At 31.6% G+C, this 14,652-nt stretch overlaps 1 protein-coding gene across 1 annotated transcript in view; it reads right to left on the bottom strand.

Moving 5' to 3' along the window:
* LOC143082550 (uncharacterized) overlaps positions 1 to 13,475 on the bottom strand; it is a 31,587-nt gene extending 18,112 nt beyond the window's left edge. Inside the window, exons 1-11 of the mRNA XM_076258270.1 lie at positions 13,226 to 13,475; positions 11,053 to 11,102; positions 10,542 to 10,877; positions 9,893 to 9,967; positions 9,457 to 9,519; positions 8,871 to 8,952; positions 6,982 to 7,102; positions 5,510 to 5,582; positions 3,745 to 3,936; positions 1,705 to 1,831; positions 254 to 373 (exon numbers count right to left, since the gene is read on the bottom strand). Of these exons, the coding sequence (XP_076114385.1) occupies positions 254 to 373; positions 1,705 to 1,831; positions 3,745 to 3,936; positions 5,510 to 5,582; positions 6,982 to 7,102; positions 8,871 to 8,952; positions 9,457 to 9,519; positions 9,893 to 9,967; positions 10,542 to 10,877; positions 11,053 to 11,102; positions 13,226 to 13,286 (1,300 nt within the window). The 5' untranslated portion in view covers positions 13,287 to 13,475. The remainder of the gene's footprint in view (positions 1 to 253; positions 374 to 1,704; positions 1,832 to 3,744; positions 3,937 to 5,509; positions 5,583 to 6,981; positions 7,103 to 8,870; positions 8,953 to 9,456; positions 9,520 to 9,892; positions 9,968 to 10,541; positions 10,878 to 11,052; positions 11,103 to 13,225) is intronic.
* Between the last annotated feature and the right edge of the window lie 1,177 nt (positions 13,476 to 14,652).

The raw sequence follows: 14,652 nt of genomic DNA, 5'->3' as shown, positions 1-14,652 counted from the left end.
ATACCAGACAGCAAGTTTTTTTAAGTGCATAATCTGTACCAAATACATATAAACGATTGTGTACTTACCCGTGTTAATTGGAAGCTCACAAAACTCTCCTGGTAGTACGACAGGCAATTTATATGTTTAAATCTATTATCAACTTTAACAGTCAATTTTCTACTGCGTTTTTTAATTCATTATAACATACTGAGTAGGTGGGTTTTTTTTTTAGATTACATCATCATTAATAAATACTTAATTGTATACTTACCGGTGTTAATTGGCTGCTCACAAAACTCTCCTGTTAATACGTCCGGACATTTACATGTACAGGTTTTATCAACGAATCCTCCATGCAGACAAGGTTGGGAAGGGAGTGTGCCACAAGATGCTAGAAAAGTATTTCATTGTGGAATTGAAACACAGATTTATTATTTTGAATCTATAAACCAAAAAAATATTAAAGAAATATTCATTTGGATGCTTTATTGAATCTGTTGAATTGTCCGATTGATCCAAGTCACAAATAAAAGTAACAATAGGACAAAAGACCCAAAGTACCAGTCTGAAATATTTCGCAGTTACTGAAACTTAAATTTAATTTAAAACCAACAAACTAATAAAACATTATCTATCAAAGACAAATGTATTTGTAATGTTATCTTAACTGTTTTCCAAACGATTAAATTAAAAAAGGACTAAGCGATCAACGGAAAAACAATTTTTTTACTACATTGCCTGCAATGAACTATTATAGTTTCCAAGTGAAAATAAATACAATAATTTCACAATTAGAATAAATTTGATAAGTTCACTCCTCTAACGCGTTTCATCATCCCACACTGGGTGTTATCAAGACGTTGGTGACGGTGCAACAATACAATTGAGAATGTATGATAAAAAAGACATAGGTTCTTTAATTTGTTACTTTATTTTGAATTGAGAGCCCGTGCTAAATATAATGAAATGAGTAACGTAACTAACCCAAGAAATGAAATATCGAAAAATATGCAAGCCGTGACCGAACAACACTGATAATTAACGCATGTGTGCGCGGTCGTCAATTGATGTGTTATTCTAAATATTAATTCTTATATCAAAATTATTAGATAAATATTACATTATTTTCAATGAAATACCGGGATTTCAATGGAAAAATACCTCTTAATTTTAGATGTTAAATAAATCAAAATATTGCAATCATCTGACGTCATTAAACAATGATTGATGTCGATAATGTTGCAACAACACAATTTGATAATAACTAGAACAATATGTAATTCCTTTCATTTTCTACTTAATTTCTATTAAAAAATCCAACTGTCAAGATAATAAAAGAAATAAAATAAAGAAATAAAAATTAAAAAAATCAGATAGCGAAAAATATTCAACCCGTGACTGAACAAGACTGATTACAATACCGAATTAGACTATTTACCGGATTTGTAATCACTTAAGCAACACGACGGGTGCCACATGTGGAGCAGGATCTGCTTACCCTTCCGGAGCACCTGAGATCACCCCTAGTTTTTGGTGGGGTTCGTGTTGTTTATTCTTTAGTTTTCTATGTTGTGTCGTGTGTACTATTGTTTTTCTGTTTGTCTTTTTTATTTTTAGCCATGGCGTTGTCAGTTTGTTTTAGAGTTATGAGTTTGACTGTCCCTTTGGTATCTTTCGTCCCTCTTTTACTAACTAACATGCATTCAAGAAATAATTATTTACCTGTACATGTATAAGCCGTAGTTATATCAGCTACATCATAGAACATTAAGCCAGTTGCACTATCTGCCTGGAACTCTAGACGCCAGTCGTTAAACTTAATTGTTTTGTCTCCATTAATAGAGAAACCCTGCAAAAAATCGTTAAGAGTTCGTATGATAATAATAATAATGACACTTTGAAATCTGAACTAATAAAGGTTGGTCTTTGTGTATTTTCCTGATTCAGACAACTCTATTTTTTAGTATTAGGACATTTTCTCTGATTTATTCGTTACTTTACGAAGACGTGATGTAAATAAAATTGGTTTTTTCACCGTTTGACTCGGGGGTTTGTGAGTTTGACCCCCATACGTAGGAGGACTCCAATCTTAATTGCATATGATTGTCTTTTTTTCTGCTGAAGAACAGTGGCTTTTTATGGAGACTCTGTCATCCTTCACCAATAAAAATGTTAGCTTCAAAATAGGCTATAGTAATGAAAATTACGTTAAAACATCAACAATCAATCAATCAATTTTTAAAAGTATAATCCGCAAACCATTAATGTAGGACACATGGGAGAACAGACGAGAGGGAAAAGCAATTACTACATGCCCCCACATGTTTTAGCGGAGACCATTCTCAATTTTATATTTAACTGTCGTTCCACTTTCAAAACAAATATCATATCATTGACAGATATGTCTATTAGATATGAAAATAAATCCGTTTACAATTAATAAGATAAGCATTGCTCTGTCTGAGTGTGATATTGCTGTGTATTCAATAAGATAAGCATTGCTATGTCTGAGTGTGATATTGCTGGTTATTCAATGATATAAGCATTGCTCTGTCTGAGTGTGACATTGCTGGTTATTCAATAAGATAAGCATTGCTCTGTCTGAGTGTGACATTGCTGGTTATTCAATAAGATAAGCATTGCTCTGTCTGAGTGTGATATTGCTGGTTATTCAATAAGATAAGTATTGCTCTGTCTGAGTGTGATATTGCTGGTTATTCAATAAGATAAGCATTGCTCTGTCTGAGTGTGATATTGCTGGTTATTCAATAAGATAAGCATTGCTATGTCTGAGTGTGATATTGCTGGTTATTCAATAAGATAAGCATTGCTTTGTCTGAGTGTGATATTGCTGGTTTATCAGAAAGATAGACATTGCTCTGTCTGAGTGTGATATTGCTGGTTATTCAATAAGATAAGCATTGCTCTGTCTGAGTGTGATATTGCTGGTTATTCAATAAGATAAGCATTGCTATGTCTGAGTGTGATATTGCTGGTTATTCAATAAGATAAGCATTGCTTTGTCTAAGTGTGATATTGCTGGTTTATCAGAAAGATAGACATTGCTCTGTCTGAGTGTGATATTGCTGGTTATTCAATAAGATAAGCATTGCTCTGTCTGAGTGTGATATTGCTGGTTATTCAATGATATAAGCATTGCTCTGTCTGAGTGTGATATTGCTGGTTTTTCAGAAAGATAGGCATTACTCTGTCTGAGTGTGATATTGCTGGTTATTCAATGAGATAAGCATTGCTATGTCTGAGTGTGACATTGCTGGTTATTCAATAAGATAAGCATTGCTCTGTCTGAGTGTGATATTGCTGGTTATTCAATGATATAAGCATTGCTCTGTCTGAGTGTGATATTGCTGGTTTTTCAGAAAGATAGGCATTGCTCGGTCTGAGTGTGATATTGCTGGTTATTCAATGAGATAAGCATTGCTATGTCTGAGTGTGATATTGCTGGTTATTCAATAAGATAAGCATTGCTCTGTCTGAGTGTGATATTGCTGGTTATTCAATAAGATAAGCATTGCTCTGTCTGAGTGTGATATTGCTGGTTTTTCAGAAAGATAGGCATTGCTCTGTCTGAGTGTGATATTGCTGGTTATTCAATAAGATAAGCATTGTTCTGTCTGAGTGTGATATTGCTGGTTATTCAATAAGATAGGAATTGCTCTGTCTGAGTGTGATATTGCTGGTTATTCAATAAGATAGGCATTGCTCTGTCTGAGTGTGATATTGCTGATTATTATAACTTACATATAACCCGTACATCATATCAGATGCTGCATCCAATGGATGATTGTTCATCGTTTGTTGTTTTTGGAAGTTACCTTCGCGACCACTCTGTATATTCTTTTCTATAATAGTCATGTAATTATCACGGTCTGATCTCGTCTGCTCATGTTGAGAGCCAATGGCATGCATCATTTCGTGAACGGCTGTTGGTTTCTAAAAAAAAAGGAAGAATGGTAAGCTAATCATAGGTAATTTGGTACATGTACCGCGGTACCCAGCGCTAAATAACATTAGGTCAACAAGGCTAATTAAAAATATACCTTTCGGTAGTCGATATAATTCCTGTGACTCGATCACCTATAGGCAACATAAAAATATAGCATGAAAAGGCACAACATTTACCACATAAAAGCTGGGTTTTTTATGAACCCCAAGTGTTTTAATGGTCTATGGTTCTAGGCACAGTGCAGGCGGTGTTGCAATGATGTCATAGACGCAAGAGTTCGAATCCCGCTGAGAAAAGAACAATAATTTGCTAACACAAATTTGGAGATATAACATTTAGGGCTAAATTATCTCAGATCTGAACCTAGTGTTGTATTTGTTTTTTTTTTTTTGGGGGGGGGGGGATGTACAAGTACCCGTCAACGTCCACATGTATTTTTGTCCATCTGATGAGTTAAGCCTTTTTCTGATTTTTATAGTTCGTTCTAATTTTGTACTGTTATACCACTGTCCCAGGTTAGGGGAGGGTTGGGATTCCTCTACAATGTCAAACCCCGCCACATTCTGTTTGTATGTGCATGTCCCAAGTCTGGAGCCTGTGATTCAGTGGTTGTCGTTTGTTTATGTGTTACATAATTGTTTTTCGTTCAATTTTTGTAAATAAATTAGGCCGTTACTTTTCTTGTTTGAATTGTATTATATTGTTATTTCGGGCCTTTTATAGCTGACTATGCGGTATGGGATTTGCTCATTGTTGAAGGCCGTACGTTGACCAATAACTAATTTCTGTGTTATTTTGGTCTCTTGTTGAGAGTTGTCTCATTGGCAATCATACGACATCTTCTTTTTTATATGTAAATATGAATGGCTTAATTACTAAATTAAAGAAGGTCACGCAAAAAATTACAATAATTGTCGCCTGATTACCAATTTTCATATTACCTAACGAAGGCAAATCAATTAAAGGGTTTCTCAAATATAATTATTTATTGCGAACAAATATTGAAAACAGCTCAAATAAAGCAATAAATACATCGTATACAGAGGTATAAGGCATACAGAGAACATTATTGATCTGGCATATACAAAAATGTGCTAGTTGAGTTATGATGAAGAAAGATTGCAAACGACAATAAACACGTTGTATGGAAATATTTTCAATTTGGTTGTGCGCTATGATGTGTCTTTGTCTTTACTCCCTATCTAGGTGTATTTAAGGTCTTAGATTTTTTTACACCAAAATTTCGTCTAATCTGCATATTTAGCTTATGTGTATGTTATCGATTGCAACTTTATGACATTGTATGGATTCATATGGCGATTGTTGCATGTATAGAAGGAAACGCATACTCTGTCGAATCAACGATCTAGCTCATTTTGTGTTGCATGTGATTCGATTAGTTTTTGTTGAATTCCTTCAATTTGTATCTTTTAATTAGGTTTATGACATTAATACCACTATCTTATATAAATCTGATATTTTTATATCTCGACTAAACTGATAACGGTGAATCAAAAAAGTTATAGCTTTGTTAAATAAAAAAAAATAAACAAAACGTACATTTACACAGCCAGTTCCCAAACTTAGTTCTTGTGGAAAATAGTTCATATTTCCAACGTAGGACCAACATCCACTATAAAGGATAAAGAAACCATGAATTATAGTTACAAGTTAAATTCTGTGTATCAAATAAGTATGGCATTTTAAACGGTTAAAAATAAAATTGACTTTATTAGGGAAAACAATAATTATGTACTCTTCTTAAGGTATAAAACCACTAATGCATAGCCCCATTGCTTTCTATGTTAAATTCTGCAATTTCAAGCATTAAATGGCTACTTTATCTTAAGTTCAAATAAAGTGGCAGTTATTTCATGTCAAAACTGTACCTTACCTTTAATTGCATATTAGAGCGTACTGGTTCCCAGAAGTTTGACAGTACAAAAACAGAAACTTCAAATCTAAACAAATGTGCCCTCCTATCATAAATTCATTAACTTTTTTATTATTCAAATAAATCTTTCAACAAGGGTTCTACAGTGATCCCAAGTCCCGAAGCTTTCATTTGATACAAACACTACACAATTATATCCGCTATTGACAAAGATACAGCCATGCGTAGGAACTGTTTTGTTTAAAATATGTACTACTTTCTTGTAGGTTCTTTCCGACCGGGCCTGAATGAGTGGTTTTATACCTTAAATTCGAAGAACAGTAAATGGTGAATGTCAAGGATTGTTTTGTTACATTTTGCAAATAACTTTTGCATAATGAAATAAAGCCTATTTTTCCTTTCTTTTCTGAAATATTACTGGGTAAATTATTTCAAAAAAGGTATATAAAGGAATCAGAAATAATCGATGTTTTTTCATAATCATCAATATTCAATTTTTATAGATCTACGTAGATGTGTCTTATAAAAACCATATGTTCTCGATACATACAATTTACGTTTCAATGATATGAAATGGTCAAATGGTCACCAACGTCGTTGTTAGTGTATTTACCAATCGAATACATTGTTGGTGCTACAAAAGTAATCTACAATCGACGAATTTAAATTCTTACAACGCGCGTTGACTTTCCGATTATTTCAACGTTTTATTTTTTTTTTACCAAGAACACCACTTTGATTGATATTTACCTGTAAATCAAAGTCGGTTACCATACTTTTATTTAAAATAACTAAAACAGAAAGTTTTGTACCAACAACATATAGTATTTTTTAAGCAAACATCTGTGTATCAACAGTTGTATATTCCATGAATTTAAGACAATAAAAGATCGTTTTTGGCGTTGTTTTGTGCTTACTTTCCATATGTTTACCCATTTTGAAAGAATTAATTCGCTATGCTTTAGAAAACAAAAGAGATAGAGGCATTATCTAAATGATTACTAAATATACAAACCGACCAAAAGTGACAAGTTATTCTCATTATTCAGACTATATACATGTTATCTTCGCCCGTGATCCTAAATGGTTTCTCTGGAATCATGCTCTCTATGCATCTATCAGTACTATATTAACTCACCTTCCAGATATAATCTTAATGTATGGTACATCTGGCGTACCATCATGTGGTACCCAATTTAAACACGTTTGATCATTAATTTCTTGTACAGCGCTCTCAATAATATCTCTGTCTGCTGCATCTGAGTAAAAAAGAATTAAGAATTCATTATAAAGAAGCATGCAATTCGCTGTTTTAGAATCTTTTACATTATTGGTAGTGTCATTGTTCGTATCAAAAATTGAAAACATCTTCCCTTCATTGTGTTTGGAATGTTGTGAGCCAATCACAACGTGTTGACGTACTCTTTAGAAAATAGAATTAAAATGCATTACATTCTGAAACGACTTATTTGGCAGAAAAATATCTCTCTACGTGTTATTTTATTACTTTCTTGATATAAATATCTTCTTAAAAAGTTTGCTGTTATGTGATATCCAGTAGGAAAAGTTGACAGCATTGGTATGTAAAACATGCAGTTTTTCTTTCCCTAAACAATAATATAATAGTTGACATTGTATTAGAGAGAAAAACATCGGCATTCAATAGCCTAGAAAAAAAATATTGTTTTATTTTAAAAATATCCAAAAGTGAATCGCTAAATAAAATCGAAAATAATACACCCAGACACCATCATTCTGAAAAATACACAAACTCAATGTCTTTTCGAACTTATCACAACAATGGACAAAAGATGCCAAGACATAATGTACCATAACCATAGTCAACGCATGCAAATATATAACTAATCATAACTATAGACAATACAGACCAATATATAAATAAGAAGGGAGTTAGGGGTTGGCTAGCCATAAAACCCACTATTTTGTCTTAAAATGTACTATAACAAGTCATGCAGTTGTTATCAGTTAGTCCTTTTCTATGTATTTTGGCGTTTGTTTTTGTTGCAGTTCAGTATTTCTGTGGTTCCGTTGTTTTCTCATATAGTTGATATGTACCCTCGGTTTTAGTTTGTTACATAAATTTTCCTTCATCAATTTATTGTTATTGATCAGCGGTATATTACTGTTGCCTTTATAAAACATAAGCACAGTTAAAACGTGCCATTATATAATTAAGTTATTAATAAACATAACCGTAGACAACACATGCTAAAATATAACTGAACATAACATAGTCAAACTATGCCAAGATATAACTAAACCATAGACAACTCAACATAATCATTGACAACACATGTTACATAACTTAGCATAACCATAGTCAAACCATGCCAAGATAAAACTTTACATAACCATAGTCAAACCATGCTATTATATAACTTAACATTACCATACACAACACATGCTAACATACAACTAAACATAACCATACAAAATATGTCAAGACGTAAACATAAACATAAACAATACATGCCAAGATATAACTAAACATAACCATGGCTAAAACATGCCAAGATATAACTTAACATAACCGGAGAAAAACATAAAAAATAAGGAGATGTGGTATAAGTGCCAATGAAACAACTATCCACCAACGTTCATATGCACACGATAAAACCAATTATAGGCAATCGCACGGCCTTCAACAATGAGAGACCGTATAGTCGGCATGAGAAATGTGAAACTATTCAATTTAGTATACTAACGGCCTAGTTTATAACAGAATATTTACGACGAACAAATATGACAGATCAACGATAACGACTGAAAGTTCTACAGGCTCCTATTTTTGGAAATGACAATACAAAATGTGGCAGGTTTAAAATATTTGTGAGCGCTCAATCATCCCCATAAATTGGGACAGTGGTGTAACAGCACAACATAAAAACAAACTCTAAAAACAGTTGAGTTTTAACTTAACTCATCAGATCGATATAATGAAAAACCTCAAACAAAAACATAGATCGGAGAAGTAATTCTAATAAGATAGCATTTAACTAAACATACCAAATACGGCATCAATTTCATAGAATACCCTTCCATTCTGCCATGACTGAAAAGTACTTTTGAAATTTCTTTTGAGTTGAACCTGCAAAAAGAACCGAAATATTATTGACGCGCTTAAATTCATCTATAGTATGATCTGTTATTATGAAACATTAAACTATCCTCACTGTAAAAAATGTTAATGAATGTTATTTCAACACTATTGAGTAGTTAGTTATTCCATTATTCATTTTAATGTATCCTATAAGTACTTTATTATTCAACAACTAAAACGAAAGCGAGACTTAAATTTAAAATTTATTATAGATCACTTTGCAGCCTTCAACAGTTAGCAAAAGTCTGCTATTAAAGGACCCGACTTGAAAAAATGTGGAATCATTCAATCAAAAATAATCAGCGGCCTGATTTATGTAAAATGTAGCCGTACAATGTGAATACTCAAATAGTGTCTCGAAGTGTTTAAAATGTCTTCTGAACTCAACTTTTTAATGTTGCATTTTCGTCTACTTTTCAACGATTTTCTTAGTTTTAACTATGATTTTAAATAAAATATTAAGAAATTCAAATATGTCAAAGTATTACTCACTGGAGGGTCTCTTTCCAAATCTTCCCCTTTTGACTTTTTCTTATCCTTATGTCTTCCTTTGGGCTACAATCATTTGAAAGTATTAAAAAATCACAGTGAAAATAGTATGATACATTGTATACAACGAGTTATCACTATTTCAACTTGTGTATATTGAATAATCCTTATTTTAATACATTTTACAATGTTCGTTGCACTGAGGTCGGTTCATTAAACAACTGATAGAAAGAAATTCCCTGCATATGGATGAAGTGTCCTGCAATTTTTAAATTCATAAATCAGCCTTTCATATTAACACGAAAGAATTTGAAAAAAATATATTTTATATATAAATTAAAAAATCTTTTATTATGTCTTATCTTTTACACGTGAGTAATAAATTTGCGTTAAAGAAAAAAGAACAATATATAAAAACAATATACACATTATAATATACCTGATAAACATGTCCGTGCAAATCCACACTCATCGCATCCAACAAATAAGAAAACTCAGAATCTGCATTTAGATCCTGGTAAAAGTCAAGAAAAATAAAGTGTTTGGAAGTTACAGACGACTTTCAAATTCGTGCATCTTCCAGTAAATTTCCGAGTTCTCAAGACTTATGTCAAAACGTCGCGATAGGATTCCGATATCTACGCTGATTCATGTTGGGTCAACAGGCGTTACTCGTTCATAAAAAAAAAACTGGAAAGGGATCTGTATTCACTCAGTACAAGCGTCTTTTTCATAAAATCAGGGATGTTTGTAAAATGAAATATATTTTATGCAAATTCTTGTAAATATATTATCCATGATCTTATAGGTATATTGAAATGATTGTGAGGGGATATGTTTTTTGGTACTGGAAAATATATATGTTGTTTAGGTTAACAAGGTTTGCATTTGAGCAACTGTCGTATGATATGTTTGTACCTATTAAGATATTGTTTAATACGTAATTGTCAAGCATAAAATACGCACGCGTATCAAATGATTAATTTGTGTCATGTTATCTCCATTAGACATGTTGTTGTACGAACATCTTACAAAGTTTAAAGACGGTCTGACGTATAAATAAAAAGAACTAAATGAAAATAAAATACCTCTGGTTTATCAAAAATGTACCCCATTTTACGACCTTTTTTGTTTTTGTTGTTCAGTTTTCTTCCTTTCTTTGTTATTGTTTTCCGCCCAACTTTTTTCGTATCCTTCTTTTTTGAAGCTAGGAGTTGAGATAAACGACTGTCATGCTCTCTTCCAATGGCCTGTAAAATTCGATGTGTTTGATCCTGATTTATTTCGTTTCTTTTCCCTGCTGTTGGACGCCCATAGTGACGTTTATAGCCGCCTTCCCTAAATTTGTTGTTTAATCCTGAACCATGATTCAATGATTTGATGTCTTGTTCATCAGTTTCCAGTATCTGCCTGTTTTTTGTTTCCTACAAGAGAGTGTATGAAAACTCATCGATAAACAATGGAATAAAATTATATTTATTGATGTCATATTGGAAAAATTGATATAAGATATGTCAAAATACTTTGGAATATATATACTTATTTGTATATTTACATATGAGAGAGCTGGTCGCTATCATTAAATTTATGCATACTTACTGCGAGTAATTCCTTCTCCAACTCATTGATTTCTTCTGCTATTTTGTTCTCTATAAATAAAAAAAAAAAAAATAATACTGTAAATAAAAAATGTACTGTGGGATGTCAAATGTAAACGTTATTTCTACATTAGATGAAACATTTAACAGCTGTTACTGTAAGTTCTCCTGCCACATTCATTAGTTATATGTGAACAAGAGAAGAAATGAATGAAGCATTTTCTGTCACTTGTACTTGTAGATCACCGGATGTAGATAGAAATGTACCAACTCTGAAAAGAACTGCCAATTCTTCCTAAACATCTGGTCCGACTCCCTAACCCATTGTTTTTCAATTAGGTCGGGTTGCTCAATCTTGTTGTTTATTTTTGTTGTAATTTTTCTGGTATCATCTTCTTTTTACAACAGAACTTCTATATACATTAAATTTGTAAGAACGTGCTCATTGGGGATTAGGGACTTTCCGTTTTGAATTTTCCTCGGAGTTCAGTATTTTTGTGATTTCACTTTTTTATTAAAAATCTTTTGATACCATATCGCTGGTTGATTGATTGATAGTTGGTTGTTTAAAATTTGTTGATTAAATGACAAATAGGTACGAAATGTTGATACTTTATTACGAGTTCATGTATTGATAATTACGTCCTATGGAACTTTCGTAATTTGAAAATATGAGTTAATTTGTTATAAATCTATTTAGTCTGTGATGTTTATTCAATTCGTAATACTTGACTGCTAACTTCGCTTTAAAAATTTGAAGTCTATGAATGAAAAAGATAGATTTGTTGATTCCTGAGTTAATTGATTTTTAAAAGTGTCGAGGAATTTTGAAACTTTTCACATAATGTATAAGCAGCTAACAATGAAATCAAATTTCCCTACAGTAAAGACCAAATTCATCAATTCATAGGAAAAAAGGATAACTATTCCATTATTATAACTAAAAAGACTTCTTAAATTTCAAATTTTATTCAGCTCATCTGCATTTCAATTATAATATAGTATTCATATAAAATTGCATGATTCAAACTAATGATCACTAACTTTTTTTTGAAATATTTGATTGGAGGGGTAGTTTTAATTTAAATCTTATTTGACAGGTTTTTAAAAAAAAACAGTACTGTTGAATAATTTGTATTTAGTGAGGCTAAATGGTTTCCTATTGATATATGTTTTATTTTAAAATCGTTTATGGTTATAAATATCAGCGGGATCATACCTCAGAAAAGAATCTCAATTTAGCTACATTTGTACCTTGGCATAAACGTACGGTTTATTATGTAAATAACGCTGAGTATAGGTGACATGAATAATTATGACAAACACTTTTTAAAGTTAATTGGTGGCTGTTTGATAAAAATAGCTCATTGCATTGGTTGTACTCTGCTGCATTTTTAGGCATTTACTAAATTAAGACCTTTTGTAAAAACCTGAAATTTTAGGCAATTTATAAAATGTCTTTTTTTGACAGGCTTCCAATAAAATGACTATTTTGATAAGAGCGTCACTGATGAGTCTTATGTAGACGAAACGCGCGTCTGGCGTACTAAATTATAATCCTGGTACTTTTGATAACTATTTACACCACTGGGTCGATGTCACTGCTGGTGGACGTTTCGTCCCCGAGGGTATCACCAGCCCAGTAGTCAGCACTTCGGTGTTGACATGAATATCAATTATGTGGTCATTTTTATAAATTTCCTGTTTACAAAACTTAGAATTTTTCGAAAAACTAAGGATTTTCTTTGTCCCAGGAATAGATTACCTAAGACGTATTTGGCACAACCTTTTGGAATTTTTGTACTTGTTTGGCATTATAACTATTTTGATATGAGCGTCACTGATGAGTCTTATGTAGACGGAACGAGCGTCTGGCGTACTAAATTATAATCCTGGTACTTTTGATAACCAATTAAGATTCTTGATCATTTTGTAAAATGCGTTTATAAAACAAATTTGCTTGTTTAGTTTTATAAAATTGTAAAAAATTGAGATGGATATGTCCAAACACACCCTATCTTGGAAATAAAATAACCAATGATTTTGTTAAATTAAGTTTGCTTTTCATATACCAACAAGTGTTTATATATATTATTTGTATCAATATGTCCGTCGGATTGGTAATTGCAACAATTCTTACTTATCGCATACAAAATAAATAAGTAAATTCTTACCGTAGCTGACAGAGACTGCAGTCGTAAAAAGAACAATCAAAATTAAGCAACTGAAGTTCATTATTAGTTGATTTAGTTGTTCCGTCTGTAGCAGTTCTAAACCAAACTCTACTTATATACCCGATTGCATTTGATGATATACGTTAATGAAACGTCATTCTTGGTCGAGGTATTTAAATAGCTTCCGATTGGTTTTATATTAAAAGAGAAAGTAAAACGGATGAAAAAGCAACTTACGTACATTTAGAGATTTATTTACCTTGGTCCATTACATATCAAATGCAATTAAATATTACAAATTGATAATTTTGATCAAAATTAAGATTTAACAATTATTTTAAAATCGTGCTCACACATAATGTAAATGATCGTGGTAACTTCGATAGTCCTAGATTTTACTTCTATCATGTATACAAATATATAAGGTTAATTGTTACGTAAATAGAGTCATTACCCAAATAAAGATTACTTATAACCATTCATTAAGGTTTAAATGGTTCGTTTCGTGTATATAAAAAAAGTATTTTGAATTTTAAATAGTGTTTGGGGTACTGACGTTGTTTATCATTTAAAGGGGGCTCGAGGGTAGAAATCTATTTTTTTCTATATAAATATATGGATTTCCCTTTTTTTCTACATGTATTTCTATGAACTTTATCATATACTTAATAGAAAAATAGAATTAAAAAAATGGGGTCAACGTTCATTTTAGCTCACAATCTCCCTTCGAAACAAGCATGCATTCTTGTTAAGGTACTTCTTTCTGTTGAACAAATAGGCGAAATATCGAAAAAAAAAAATCTAAATTACAGAAATCGCTTAAATTTTACAATTGTTTAGCTTTTTCAATGATAAAACATTTTAAAAGTCATCTGGGGCCCCAAAAAATGCTGTTTTTTTTTTGAATTTTGTACCATATCATAAAGTAGCAACTAACAGTGTTATGAATAAAATTTGTTATGAAAAAATAGTGTTTTAATTTTCGCTGAAATTTTTGTACCCTCGAGCCTCCTTAATTACGTGTTATAGAATTCTATTATTTGTCTTTACAATATTACTTTTACTGTTTAATCTGTTTTTGGTGATATCCATTTGACGTGAATTTGTACTAATATATCTTGTCATTGTGTTATTGCTATATGGTAAATATTTGTATTATTGTCTTACATTTTTGCTATATGCTTTTTCTATATGCCTTTTTTTGTTTGCTTCTTTGTTACATAAACTATCTATCTATCTATCTATCTATCTATCTACATATTTGTCTGTTCTTATATATAGTGATTAAGATTATAATAATCTTAAATTTAATTTATAAGTGTCACATGATAACATTTTTATTTTAAGTGATTAAAATATATAAAAGCATGCTGATATATGTTCCTGGGTATTTAATCTTTCTACATATGGCTTTGCCATTACAATGG

This window comes from Mytilus galloprovincialis, chromosome 7 (assembly GCF_965363235.1).
Source record: "Mytilus galloprovincialis chromosome 7, xbMytGall1.hap1.1, whole genome shotgun sequence".
Lineage (NCBI taxonomy): Eukaryota > Metazoa > Mollusca > Bivalvia > Mytilida > Mytilidae > Mytilus > Mytilus galloprovincialis.
The sequence above is the reverse complement of the archived record's forward strand: the minus strand, read 5'-3'. Positions and strand labels throughout refer to the sequence as shown.